This window comes from Salmo trutta, chromosome 14, assembly GCF_901001165.1.
Source record: "Salmo trutta chromosome 14, fSalTru1.1, whole genome shotgun sequence".
Lineage (NCBI taxonomy): Eukaryota > Metazoa > Chordata > Actinopteri > Salmoniformes > Salmonidae > Salmo > Salmo trutta.
In genome coordinates, this window is record NC_042970.1 from 35,115,177 (window position 1) to 35,130,457 (window position 15,281).

Here is a 15,281-nt window from a genome sequence, read left to right on the forward strand (position 1 = left end):
ACATTGAGGAAACCTAATAAAATGTCTGTCGCTCTCTTTCATTTTCGCTGCAACTAATCTGCTTTTCTCAGACTTGTAAAATTAAATCCATCTCGTCCACCCAAGCTCTTGAGCCAAGGCCAATACCAACCAAGTGTCCGGTGAGTGTCAACAATTGACCGGAACTACTTTTGTACATAGTCAGTCATCTATAAAGGACCAATTCAGCTAAAATAACAGTTCAGAATGTTGCAGATATGTAATGTATAGAGCCGACACAATCCCATATTCTACATGACAGAGTATCAGAACTGCTCGAAAACATTTATATCTGACGGCTTTGTGACGTTACACCCTCCTGACCAGAGCCCAGGTCCCTCTCACTGATTTGCCTCCTTCCTCTTTAAATCATGGGCCCAGGTGTTAAAGGGGAAATCTGAGATTGCTACATCCATTTTTATTATTTATTACATCCATTTTTATTATTTATCCATTTGATACCCATTGATTCTAGAAGAATATCACATATAGATGCCTCTATTAGTTCAGCTGTCGCACCCCATCAGAACCAAAAATACACGCTTATTTAGTGGCGAACCAGAATGAGCACATTTTTGTTCTGGCCCAACACCAACACACATGATTCAGCTTCACCTAATCAACTTATCATCAAGCCCATGATGTGTTGAATTTAGTTAGTTAGTGCTCGGTTAGAACAGACATGGTCGCCCTGTGAGTTCCCGGTCCTAACAGAATTAAGAATACATAACATAGATATCCTAGAGCAGCTCACACATATATGTTCATGTGCATTAAGGACAAGCTACATTTTAACCCACATATATTCCTCTTGCTTAATCACAGAGAGGAGTGTGTGTCTGCACTGTGCTGTGTGGGGAGTCTCTTCCAACACTAACACACCACGGAAACAACCTCTGCCAACTCCACTTAGACTACACACACAGTGTAAGTGTCTGCAGGACTGTACCGAGTGTGAGAGAAAGGAGAGAGATACTGAGAAAACGTGAGAGAGAGAGAGACACACACACAAGATAAATAGAGGGAAAAAAGGAAGGAAAGAGAGAAGGAAACAGGGAGAAAGAGGGAGAGGTATTAGCGAGAGAAGGGAAGGTGGGCGAGGTTGGCTGGCTTGTTTTCCTCATACTGCCGTTATTACATCAGAGCTAGCGGTGAGGAGGGAGGGGCATCAAACCAGTGTGGATAGGAAGGGCTGTAGACAGATATATACCCCCCCTCAACCCTGTACCCCATATAGCCCCCCGCCATATCCCCTCTTGGCCCCCCTCCTGCAAAGGCACAGCCAGTGTCTTTTGGTATACAGCTCCTCCACACTTTTATTGGCAATTACCTCTGAAGGTCACACATCAGTGGAGGGCAGGAGAGAGAGAGAGAGGGAGAGAAGCAAGGAGAGAGAGAGAAGCAAGGAGAGAGAGAGGGAGAGAAGCAAGGAGAAAAGCAAGGAGAGGGAGAGGCAGGCTGGGTTCCAGGAAAAAGGAAAAAAAGCCGACCCGGTTCTTATGTAACCACCGCCCCCGAGCTGGCAGTGGCCCAGGGATCGTGCAGCTCACAGGCAGGGAAAACTAGGACGCAGCCACACACACACACACACACACACACACACACACACACACACACACACACACACACACACACACACACACACACACACACACACACACACACACACACACACACACACACACACACACACACACACACACACACACACACCTTCCTAGCCCTAGATACACTGTTACAGTGCCTCCTACTGACACCCTGGGGAAAGGCAGGGGAAACACCCTAAAACAGCCATGAGCTCAGACTGCACATAGAAAGTAGAGAATGGAGAGAAAGGAAGAATGCATAGGGAAAGAGAGAGAGGAAGAGAAGATAAATAAGTGGCACACACACATGAGAAGCCAACATTTCTGGTCACAAATGCATTTAGGTCAAACAGAAAGTGTCAGAATATTCTATCAAACTCACACTCTCCTCTTAGTGGTCCATGACTAGGGCCAGAACAGAAAGAACTCCTGGTCGTGTCCATGACGGCACGGTGCTGCAATATCATTGACTAAAGCTCTTCCTGAAAGCTCCATTCATCCTTCTAGTGAAATAGGGAGGGATGATCCTAAATGGAACTAGTGCACACTTTCCACAGCCCTTAGAGAGACCGATTGGGACACACATACTGGCAGCCTGCCCTACCAGCATGGGACTCACCCTGGAACAGCACAACACTACTGGGTAAAGCGCACACACATGCACATATGGGCACGCGCACACACCCACCCACCCACACCTTTACTTACTGATTGGGAGGGTGAGGAGAGCGGGTGGATGAGCGGGAGAGAGGGTGACAGAGAAAGCAACCCAAAACTACCACTACAACCCCAGGCGTACTACCTACAGACACATTTCACCACCACATACATCCACAACTACAATCACAGACCTACATTTAAGAGGACAAGGCACATTCACAGAACAACTGAAAGAGGGAGAGAGAAGTAGTAGAAAAAGAGGGACAACCTCAGGCATATCCATCTCATCATCAAAGGCCCTGAGCTGAAAGAGAAGAGAGGGGTGGAGGGTTAGCCATGGATTAGCAGAGAGAGGATGCAGGCTGCTGTGTCAGTGTGAGCAGGGCACACCACATCATTAGACGGAACAAAAAAACTGAAATGTCACAGTCTTAGCAAGTAGACCCTTGTTCTCATTAACTTTTTATTGGACTTTTCTATTCAGGTGAAGTCCGTCAGTTGAAAATAGAAATTCCCGCAGACACATGATAAACCGCAGGTTCACACTTCCCACGACCAATAATCTTAACCAAATGATCTCTTTTGAAGGCTGTACAATTTTTTCATTTTATTTAACTAGGCAAGTCAGTTAAGAACAAATTCTTATTTACAATGACGGCCTAGGAACAGCGGGTTAACAGCCTGTTCAGGGGCAGAAGACAGATTTATTTTTTACCTTGTCAGCTCGGGGATTCAATCTAGCAACCTTTTGGTTACCGGGCCACCTCTCTAACCACTAGGCTACCTGCCGCCCCAAATCAACTATACCTCCTAAAAGCTATGACTGCTCTTACATTGGTTAGCATAGGGAGGATACAGGCTGCTGCTGTATCAGTTGTGACCAGGGCACACCACAACATTAGGAAGCATACACAAACTTTAGTCGGACGGTACATAAAGAGCATCTTTAAAGCACTCATGTGATGTGCATCTTAGTACACATTTAATACTTTAAAAAATACGTTCATTAGTAAAGGGTGTTTGACACAATGGAAAGAGTTGGTATAATAGTGAAGGCGAGATCCATCCATTCTGAGCCAATTCCCTTTCTAGGAAGATCGGGGGTTATATCTCCCTGCTTGACCTCAGAGATAAATGCTTTCATTAGACCGTGCTGGTGACTTAGTGTCCAGCCAAGTATTCATGAGGTCAGTCTAGCCTGGACCAGCTCAGTGTGTGTGTTTGTCTGTGTATGTCTGTGTACTCATCATGTAGATCCATATCATTCCGTATCACATCAGAATAAAAAGAACACACTCACACTGGTTGATGAGTCGTACAATGTGAGCGATCCTAAAAAGAGAAGGGTAGAAACTAGATAGGGTTGGTCATCGACACCACTATACTGTGATGGAGAGAAGCAGTGGTATTCGAGGTTCGGGGCTGCTGATGGAGGTAAGGTAAGGTGTGTTGTGTTGTGTTGTGACTCGTGTCCTACCTTCTCTCCATATCCTCTGTCTTTGGTCATCATCTCTCGGAGGGTCTGCAGGACCTTGATACACAGCCTCTCTTCATTCTCCTCCAGAAGCTGCTTGGTGTGTTTGATCAGCCTGGGGAGAGACAGTGTCAAGTGCTGGTCCTACGTTTCATGACCTGAAATCAATTTGACACTAGAAGGTACACTAGACGGTGTTGGTACTGTCAGAATGAGGTCCTCTGTAGTTCCACTGGTGTTGCCGCTGTGTGTCTGGGTTCAGGGAGAGACCGACACACAGACCAACACCCAACCTGACATCTGGACTAAACTGGAAGACCTCAGAGACACTGTGCACAACCTTGGGGTCATCGTGTTGAAGCAGGGAGAGCAGCTGAGGAACACAGACTGAACTATCCTTCTACAAGAGCCAGGTGGTTGATCTGAAAGTGGAGCTGACATCACCAAGTACCAGATGGAGGAGGTCAGGAAGGAGAATGATGGTACAGTCACAAAGATCCTATTCATTTAATAATTACTAGTTCTTATATGTAATTCCATGGTAACAGTAATGTGAAAACTTGGCATAATCTTTTTACTTTATCCACCACAGCAACCATATTGGGCCCGATTCAGACTAAGGAAAGGCGTACATTTCCTACACACTTCTCAGTAGTTGGAATTCAGACTTACCTTACAGTGCCTTCGGAAAGTATTCAGACCCTTTGACATTTTCCAAATTGTTACAGCCTTATTCTAAAATTGATTCAATTGTTTTTTCCCCCCCTCAAGCTACACACTAAATCCCATAATGACAAAGCAAAAACTTAAATATCACACTCACATAAGTATTCAGACCATTTACTCAGTACTTTGTTGAAGCACTTTTGGCAGCGATTACAGCCTCAAGTCTTCTTGAGTATGACGCTACAAGCTTGGAACACCTGTATTTGGGGAGTTTCTCCCATTCTTCTTTGCAGATAATCTCAAGCTCTGTCAGGTTGGATGGGGAGCGTTGCTGCACAGATATTTTCAGGTCTCTCCAGAGATGTGCGATGGGGTTCAAGTCTGGGTTCTGGCTGGGCCACTCAAGGACATTTAGAGACTTGTCCCGAAGCCACTCCTGTATTGTCTTGGCTGTGTGCTTAGGGTCATTGTCCTGTTGGATGGTGAACCTTCGCCCCAGTCTGAGATCCTGAGCACTCTGGAGCAGGTTTTCATCAAGGATCTCTCTGTACTTTGCTACATTAATCTTTCACTCGATCCTGACTAGGCTCCCAGTCCCTGCCACTGAAAAATATCCCCACAGCAAGAAGCTGCCACCACCAGGTTTCCTCCAGATGTGACGTTGGCACTCAGGCCAAAGAGTTCAATCTTGCTTTCAACAGACCAGAACTCTAGAGCTCTGTCAGAGTGACCATCGGGTTCTTGGTCACCTCCCTGACCAAGACCCTTCTCCCCGATTGCTCAGTTTGGCCGAGCGGCCAGCTCTAGGAAGAGTCTTGGTGGTTCTAAACTTCTTCCATTGAAGAATGATGTTGGCCAATGTGTTCTTGGGGACCTTCAATGCTGCATAAATGTTTTGGTACCCTTCCCCAGATCTGTGCCTCAACACAATCCTGTCTCGAAGCTCTATGGACAATTCCTTCGACCTCATGGCTTAGTGTTTGCTTTGACATGCACTGTCAACTGTGGGACCATATACAGACATGTGTGTGCCTTTCCAAATCATGTCCAATCAGTTGAATTTACTATAGGTGGACTCTAATCAAGTTGTAGAAACAGCTAAAGGATGATCAATGGAAAGAGGATGCACCTGAGCTCAATTTCAAGTCTCATAGCAAAGGGTCTGAATACTTGTGGGAATAAGGTATCTGTTTTTTACATTTAATAAATGTGCAAACATTTCTAAAAACTTGTTTTCGCTTTGACATATATGGGGTATTGTGTGTAGATTATGTTTTACGTAATCCATTTTAGAACAAGGCTGTAACGTAACACAATGTGGAAAAAGTCAAGGGGTCTGAATACTTTCCGAAGGCACTGTATGTAGGTGCGTAACGAGCATTTCAGGCATGGTTCCCTTGTGCACATTGAATAGAAATTATTTAACCGCTGAAAATCCTCCCACTTGCTGGCCAACAGATTTTCTGCTGGAGTTTTTATTCAATTGCGTTTTCAGTACATTGACAGACTTACTAGAATATATGGAGAGAACGGTTCAGAATATTAGGGACCAATGAAAGAAAGCCATGTAAATACATACATATTGGTCTCATTTTAAGTACCAATTGGTAGATACAAAAATAGTCTGATCTTGTATATTATTTAGGGCTCATAAAGTATTTATGAATAACATAAATTAAAAGTTTGGAAAGCTTTTACGCATTAAATATATTGGTTTGATTCATCCTGAAAGTTACAATACTCAATTCATGAAATATTGGAAGGTGAGAATAACGTACAATAGGGGTTGAACAGTAGGCCTATAAACCTACCCTAATAATCCTCACTAATCATAGAACTTTGATGACAACGGTCCATTCGTCATGAAGCGTGGCCCAGGCTCCAGGTTTAAACTGCTATGTATGGTCTGCGTTCCATAATGATTCAAATAGGCTACATGTCCAAACTTGTAATACGTTAGCCTAATATGATTCACTATTGCTAGCGATCCTCAGGAACAACCACACAAACGTGACAGAGGTAAACGAGTAGCGAGGCTACTGTTATTTTTCACTGTCTTTTTACTGTTGTTTTTATTTCTGTACTTCCCTATTGTTCACCTAATACCTTTTTAAAAAAATATAAATTGCACTGTTGGTTAGAGCCTGTAAGTAAGCATTTCACTGTAAGGCCTACACCTGTTGTATTTGGTGCACGTGACAAATAAACTTTGATTTGATTTAAACAAAAAATTTAAAGAAACTAACACAAGTCAGTAACAGTTATACATGCATGTGGGAATAACTGACGGTGGCTATCAATAGTCTAAAATATTTAACAATACAAATTGTAGAAAACGCAGTGAAAGGTCCGGGCATATAATTAAAACAATCTAGAAATCATAAATCAACTTGGTAGGTTTGGCTCTATAGTGTCATTTGCGCATAGCTACAGAAGACTATAGCTTGGGTATCCAAATTTTATCCCGTTATTAAATCAAGCTTTATTTATATAGCACATTTCAGACATGAATGCAACACAATGTGCTTCACAGGAAAAAAACTAATACAAAAAATGAAAATAAAAACAATTATTTACTACACAAGAAACATGAGGATAAAAAAAACAAAAGAATAACAATTTAAAACTAAAAGACTAAAAGCATCATAAGGAAAGTGACGCTAAAAAGGTGCATTTTAAGATCCCTTTAAATATGTCCACAGCTTCGGCCCCCCCACAGGTTTTCTGGCAGGCTAGTCCAGAGGCAAGGGTCCCGTGTGGCTCAGTTGGTAGAGCATGGTGTTTGCAATGCCAGGGTTGTGGGTTTGATTCTGCTAAATGACTAAAATGTAAATGTAAAAAATGCATAGTAACTAAAAAAAAGAGACCTATCCATGCCTCTTGGTCCTAGACTTTAAGCTAGTTAAAAGGCCAGTGCCAGAGGACCTACTGGGTACATAACTTAAAAGAATGTCTGATATGTATTGGGGTGCACAATCATGGATTCATTTGAAAACCAATAGAAGAATCTTAAAATTAATTCTAAAACTCATAGGCAGCCAGTGCAGAGACGTTACAACCGGTGTAATGTGCGCTCGCCATCTGGTCTTGGTCAGTACCCGTGCTGCAGCATTCTGTATGTTTTGCAATTGACCAATGGCTTTCTTGGGTAGACCAGATAGGAGAGCATTACAGTAGCTAAGCCTAACTGTAATAAAAGCATGGATGAGTCTCTCTGTATCAGCCTAAGAGAGTAAGAGATAAACACCTCTCTGGGAAGAGGAAGGGCGTGGTTGTATGCTTCATGATTAACGACTCATGGTGTAATCATAACATAGAGGAACTTAAGTCCTTCTACTCACCCGATCTAGAATTCCTTACAATCAAATGCTGGCCAAATTACCTCTCAAAAGAATTCTCCTCAGTCATCTTCACAGCTGTGTACATGTGTACATGGCTGAATATAAACAGCATAGTTAGTCCCGCCGCAAGGCAATCAAACAAGAAAAATGCTGGTACAGGGACAAAGTGGAGTCGCAATTCAACGGCTCAGACACGAGATGCATGTGGCAGGGTCTAGTGAAAAGGCGACTCTGGGATGCTGGCCTTCGAGGCAGAGTTCCTCTATCCAGTGTGTGTTCTTTTGCCCATCGTAATCTTTTATTTTTATTGGCCAGTCTGAGATATGGCTTTTTCTTAGCAACTCTACCTAGAAGTCCAGCATCCCGGAGTCGCCTCTTCACTGTTGACGTTGAGACTGATGTTTTGCGGGTACTATTTAAAGAAGCTGCCAGTTGAGGACTTGTGAGGCATCTGTTTCTCAAACTAAACACTAATGTACTTGTCCTCTTGCTCAGATGTGAACCGGGGCCTCCCACTCCTCTTTCTTTTCTGGTTAGAGCCAGTTTGCGCTGTTCTGTGAAGGGAGTAGTACACAGCGTTGTACGAGATCTTCAGTTTCTTGGCAATTTCTGGCATGGAATAGCCTTCATTTCTCAGAACAAGAAAAGACTGACGAGTTTCAGAAGAAAGGTCTTTGTTTCTGGCCATTTTGAGCCTGTAATCGAACCCACAAATAATGACGCTCCAGATACTCAACGAGTCTAAAGAAGGCCAGATTTATTGCTTCTTTAATCAGAACAACAGTTTTCAGCTGTGCTAACATAATTGCAAAAGGGTTTTCCAATGATCAATTAGCCTTTTAAAATTATAAACTTGGATTAGCTAACACAACATACCATTGGAACACAGGAATGATGGTGTAATCATTCTGCCGATTCTGTTGAAAAACAGAACGTAACGGGGATAAACATACCTGAATTTGTCAAATAGAAATTCTAGTTTGCAACTGATGGACTAACGATTACACCCTAGATTAGCTAGATGAAGGCAAGAGTGTGCAAGGCGGTATTGAATCTGTCACGGTTTGTCACCTTGATTACAAAAAGTTCTCGACCCATGCACCTACGTTGTAAACTTTCATTCACAGGCTAGGTTGTAGCAACCTCATGATGGGTTTAGGGAAATCTTGAGTATCATGTGGTAGCCTAAAGCTATCAATGTTACATTGAGCTGGGTGAATGGAATATGAATGACAGTCATCCACTATGCTGTAATAGAAATAAGGCCATGCTTATGAAAATGGCACCAATCGCCACTGCATTTATCAGATGTTTTTATTTCTTTATAAATCTCCAGCGCAAGCAGCAGAGCTGTCAAATCAGACTGACTCGCAGTGAGAAAGAGGTGGAGGAGATGGAGAGAGAGAATGCAGTTAATGTAGCTCCTCTAAATCTTAGTAGAAGACGTGGTGATTCAATAATAAATCTATTTAATCATAATTCACTTCCTCCTCTACCATGTTCTATTCCCAGACAGACCAAAGGTGGTGTTCTCTACTGCTCTGACTAACTCTGTAGGACCCTTCCGTAGTGACACTATGCTGATCTTGGCCAGGCTTACAACCAAATTACAGTTACCACATACTGTTCGTGGCATACATTTCAACCATTTGAGGACAAAATAATGTGCACGAGTGTCCGAATATGTTTTTTATCCTGATCCAGGTCTCTTCACAGCGCCAGTGAGAGGAGTCTACTACTTCAGATACACTGTCTGTGGTGGTCAGGATACAGAACCAATAGGTGTACACTTGTATAAGAACAACCAGAGTATAGTAGTCACAGGTGAAATTAATAATGGCCAGTATGAGTATGAATCTAATGCAGCAGTCCTAGAGTTAGAGGAGGGAGATGTGGTCTACCTGCAGCTCGAATCAGCCCACCAGGTTTATGATGATATCTTTACTCGTACCACCTTCAGTGACTTCCTGCTCTTCACCATGTAGCTTCAGGGTGTGGATGAATGTTTCCTCCCACCAATACATTCATAAAGAAGGGGCAATGTGTCTGTCATTACTTTGGGCAAAGTGAAATACATATAATGATCTGTCTACATACCAGAGGTGTGGACTCGAGTCACGAATATGATGACTTGCAACTCGACTTTGACTTTAACACCAATGACTCGTGACTTGACTTGGATCTGAGCCTTATGACTCGACCTGACTTGATACCCTCCCTAAGCCCAAATATTAAAAATTATGCTATTAAAAAAAGTGTGCAGCGCATCAACTCTTCATTTAACGATTACAGTTTGAATCGGACAGCAGCCAATAAAATTGTGCCAGCTGAGAAAAAGTTGTGCAAGGCAGTGCAGAGGAACGTCGGCGGGTGAATTCAGATGGAGCCCTTGGAAAGATGATACCCAAAAGTATTATTTTCGGATATAAAGACAACGCTGTATCAACAAAAAACGGATTGCAACTTGCAAAACTTGCGGGAAGAAAATTACAGACGGAGGCGCAACAATTTCCAACTTTGTTCAACATTTGAAGCTGCACAAAGAACAATAAGTTGTGGCTAATATAGCCGACAGCTATAGATTTTATTACTTTAATAGTGTATCATGTTGGCTAGCGTAAAGTTAAATCAATGAGCCAGTCAGTATGGGAATGTGATCATTGCACCCAAGATTGAGCTACAAATGGCTAGGCAATTGGTAGCCTAAATCCTGCCTGACGCTCCTAAAACAAGGTTGGCCGATAGCACATTCATCTCCTGCACATCTATCACTCCAGTGTTTTATTGGTATATTGTAATTACTTCGCCACCTTGGCCTATTTATTGCCTTACCTCCCTTATCTTACCTCATATGCACACACTGTATACAAACCTTTTCTACTGTATTATTGACTGCATGTTTGTTTATTCCATGTGTAACTCTATTGTTGTATGTGTCGAACTGCTTTGCTTTATCTTGGCCAGGTCACAGTTGTAAATGAGAACGTGTTCTCAACTAGCCTACCTGGTTAAATAAAGGTGAAAAATAGCACATTATGACTCGTTTAGAACTCGAAACTCAAAGTTAAAGACTTGAGACTTGACGGTCTTGACTCGGACTTGCCCGTCTTAACTTGGGACTTGAGTGCTAAGACTTGAGACTTACTTGTGACTTGTAAAACAATGACTTGGTCCCCACCTCTGCTACATACTATCCCATACACTGTATACGTTGTTTAGTGTGGGGTGGGATTGTTAGTGTGAACACACGTACTTGCAGATGAAGCCGCCACTCTCACACTTCCTGCGGGAGTCAGTGTTCTCAGGGAAGAGTAGCTCGGGCCGATGCAGTACATCCACTAGGACAGACAGCTCAGCCTGGACCAACGGACGCAGGCGGTCTTCTAGAGCTGACACTATGTCCTACAGAGACAAAGGGACAGGGAGGGAAGGGGGGGAGAGAAAGAGGGGCAGAGAAAAAGGGAGCGAGTTAAAGGGATATTGCGAGATTTTGGCAATTAATGATAAAGACAGTTGTGCTAAGCTCATGAGGCATTTATGAGTTATATTATTCAAGAATCAATGAGTAAATATAAAGAATTGAAATGACAGTTACCAACTTCACAAATCCCAGACTGTAGCTTTAACTTTTTGTGCCTCAGTGTGGTAAAGGGATAGTGCGAGATTTTGCCAATGAAGCCCTTTTTGTACTTACCTAGAGTCAGAAACTCATACCTTTTGTGTGTCTTTGACTGAAATTTGAAGGAAGTTGAAGGTCATTTTGTGAGCCATAGCTAGCAATTGTGCTAATTCACAACTGCCCATCTGACTTTGGGTAAGTAGAGAAAGGCTTAATTGACAAAATCTCGCACTACCCCTTTAACACACTGAGGCACAAAAAATTAAAGCTGGTCTGGGATTTGTGAAGTTGATAACTGTCATTTCAATTCTTTATTTGCGCACTGATTCTTGAAGAATATAACTTATAAAGGGCTCATGAGCTTATTAACACAACTGTCTGTCTTTATCATAACCCAAAATATAAGGTTTTATTAATCCATTGCTCACAAACAGCAAGAATGTAAACAAACAATGTATAGCTTCAAAATTGTTACAACTATCACTTGGATGTCGTGGTCTGTCAGTCCTTGCATGTGTAGCGCAATATCTATGAATTTAGGAGGGATTACATTTCCCTAGCCCCATCCCTCAGACAGACTCACAAACAGTGTACCTACCTGCAGTCTCTCGATGATGTTCCTGTAGTCTCGGGAGGTGGTCAGTACGGAGTCTCTGCGTGCAGCATTACGGGCAGACATTCTCCAGGACATGGCTGTCTTCTGAACGATGTTGTTGGACTTCACAAACAGGTTGTTCACCTGGCTGTCCAGATCCACTGGGATGGCTATGGCTCGCCCTTTAGCTATCACATTCAGTACCAGTAAAAAGTTTGAACACGCCAACTCATTCAAGGATTTCTCTTTATTTTTACTATTTTCTACATTGTAGAATAATAGTGAGGACATCAAAACTATGAAATAACACATATGGAACCATGTAGTAACCAAAAAAGTGGAAAACAAATCAAAATATATTTAATATTTGAGATTCTTCAAAGTAGCCAACCTTTGCCTTGACAGCTTTGCACACTCTTGGCATTCTCTCAACCAGCTTCATGAGGTAGTCACCTGGAATGCATTTCAATTAACATGTGTGCCTTGTGTTGTGTTGTGTTGGGTTGACATAGGGGAGGTATCAGTTGTGTTGTGACAACATAGGGGAGGTATACAGAAGATAGCCCTATTTGGTAAAATACCAAGTCTATATTATGGCAAGAACAGCTCAAATAAGCTAAGGGAAACTACAGTCCATCATTACTTTAAGACATGAAGGTCAGTTAATACGGAACATTTCAAGAACCTTGAAAGTTTCTTCAAGTGCAGTCGCAAAAACCCATCAAACGCTATGATGAAACGGGGTCTCATGAGGACCGCCACAGGAAAGGAAGACCGAGAGTTACCTCTGCTGCAGAGAATAAGTTCATTAGAGTTAACTGCACCTCAGATTGCAGCCCAAATAAATGCTTCACAGAATTCAAGTAACAGACACATCAACATCAAATGCCAGAAGCCAGAAGAGGACTGGCCACCCCTCATAGCCTGGTTCCTTTCTAGGTTTCTTCCTAGGTTCTGGCCTTTCTAGGGAGTTTTTCCTAGCCACTGTGCTTCTACACCTGAATTGCTTGCTGTTTGGGGTTTTAGGCTGGGTTTCTGTACAGCACTTTGAGATATCAGCTGATGTAAGAAGGGCTTTATAAATCAATTTGATTTGAAATGCTCAGAGGAGACTGCGTGAATCAGGCGTTCAAGGTCGAATTGCTGTAAATAAACCACTTCTAAAGGACACCAATAAGAAGAAGAGACTTGCTTGGGCTAAGAAACATGAGCAATGGACATTAGACCGGTGGAAATCTGTCCTTTGTCTGATAATCTAAATGTGAGATTTTTGGTTACAACCGCCGTGTCTTTGTGAGACGCAGAGTAGGTGAACAGATGATCTCCGCATGTGTGGTTCCCACCGTGAAGCGTGGAGGAGAAGGTGTGATGGTGCTTTGCTGGTAACACTGTTGATTATGTATTTAGAATTGAAAGCATACTTAACCAGCATGGCTACCACAGCATTCTGCAGCGATACACCATCCCATCTGGTTTGCGCTTAGTGGGACAATAATTTGTTTTTCAACAGGACAATGACCCAACACACCTCCAGGATGTTTAAGGGCTATTTGTCCAAGAAGGAGAGTGAGGGAGTGCTGCATCAGATGACCTGGCCTCCACAATGACCGACCTCAACCCAATTCGCAGCAGGTAGCCTAGTGGTTAGAGCGTTGGGTCAGTAACCAAAAGGTTGCTGGATCGAATCCCCGAGCTGACAAGGGAAAACAAATATGTCGTTCTGCCCCTGAGCAAGGCAGTTAACCTACTGTTCCTCGGGCACTGAAGATGTGGATTTCGATTTAAGGCAGACCCCCGCACCTCTTCGATTCAGAGAGTGCGGAATACACATTTCAGTTGAAGGCATTCAGTTGTACAACTGACTAGGTATCCCACTTTCCCTTTACAATTGGGATGAGTTGGACTGCAGAGTGAAGGAAAAGCAGCCAACAAGTGCTAAGCATATGTGGGAACTCCTTCAAGACTGTTGGAAAAGCATTCCAGGTGAAGCTTGTTGAGAGAATGCCAAGAGTATGCAAAGCTATCATCAAGGCAAATGGTGGCTACTTCAGAATATAAAATATATTTTGATTTTTTTGGTGTCATTTCATAGTTTTGATGTCTTCAATATTATTCTACAATGAATGAGTAGGTGTGTCCAAACTTTTGACTGGCACTGTACACACAACCAAGGAAGATGTCATACAACACTCATCTTCAGAGTACATCCCAATCATAATAGCACTGCCTCATCAGGGAATTTGACTAACAATTGACCAACAAATGGCTAACATCAAGTTGGATTTCTTTGACAACCCCAATATATAGTGTTATACAGTTGGTCAAATCTATACATACAGTAGAGTAGTTCATAGAAGCCAGGTTATTTTGAGGGGTCTTTGTTGGAGATGTAAAATCGGAGCTACAGTAGTGTTGGGGGTTAGTGTTATGAATGTGTTGTACTTCTTACCCACGTCAGACAGCACCTTGATACAGCTCTCCACTGAGCCCTTCTGGACTGGGACCAACCAGTTACAGTGATACACTCTGAACACTGCCTGTAACTGCTGTACAAACACTGGCTGCCTGGTCTGAGGGTTAGGAGAGGAGAGAAGGGAAGAGGGCAGAGGGGAGTGAGAGGTAGAATAATTGAGTTATAAAAAACTGATCAACGAGATAATATTATAAGGTTTCTATAACCATGTTATTGTATACTTGACATGGATGCTTCCGACTCACACTAACTATTAAGGCTCCACCATTACAAATCATACCTCCACCTAGCCCTGTGAAACAACATGGTGGCCGCAATCTGGAAATCAATCAAAGACACAAAAAGACAGTACAGGGACAAAGTGGAATCACACTTCAATGGCCTCGACGCAAGATGCATGTGGCAAGAACTTCAAACCATTGGGGATTCTAAAAGGAAAACCAGCTGCGTAGAAAACACGATGCCTCTATCCAAGACGAGCAAAACACTTTTTATACTCGCTTCAAGCTAATCAACACCGATCCTCCTACAAGAGTCCCTGCTACTGAAGAGGACTGTGAGCGCTCGATCTCTGTGGCAAACGTGAGTAAGACCTTCAAGCATGTAAATACTCACAAGGCAGCCGACCCCTATGGTATCCCCGGCCGCGTCCTCATGAGCATGTGCATACCAGCTGGCTGGAGTGTTTACAGATATATTCAACCTCTCCCTGTCCCAGTCTGATCTCCATGTTTCAAGTTGTCCACCACTGTCCCTGTACCCAAGCAAACAAAGGTAACCTGCCTTAATAATCATCGCTGTAGCTCTCACTTCTGTAATTAAGTGCTATGAGAGGCTGGTCAAGGACCA

At 42.9% G+C, this 15,281-nt stretch overlaps 1 protein-coding gene across 4 annotated transcripts in view; it reads right to left on the reverse strand.

Annotated features, from left to right (window-relative positions):
- Positions 1 to 15,281, reverse strand: part of LOC115207911 (inositol 1,4,5-trisphosphate receptor type 1) — a 167,292-nt gene that overhangs the window by 56,568 nt on the left and 95,443 nt on the right. For 2 of the 4 annotated variants that reach the window (XM_029775475.1, XM_029775474.1), the window contains exons 35-39: positions 14,409 to 14,529; positions 11,963 to 12,147; positions 10,999 to 11,147; positions 3,742 to 3,853; positions 2,533 to 2,568 (exon numbers count right to left, since the gene is read on the reverse strand). In XM_029775475.1, the coding sequence (XP_029631335.1) occupies positions 2,533 to 2,568; positions 3,742 to 3,853; positions 10,999 to 11,147; positions 11,963 to 12,147; positions 14,409 to 14,529 (603 nt within the window). The remainder of the gene's footprint in view (positions 1 to 2,532; positions 2,569 to 3,741; positions 3,854 to 10,998; positions 11,148 to 11,962; positions 12,148 to 14,408; positions 14,530 to 15,281) is intronic. The other 2 variants (XM_029775476.1, XM_029775477.1) reach the window with 1 other exon arrangement.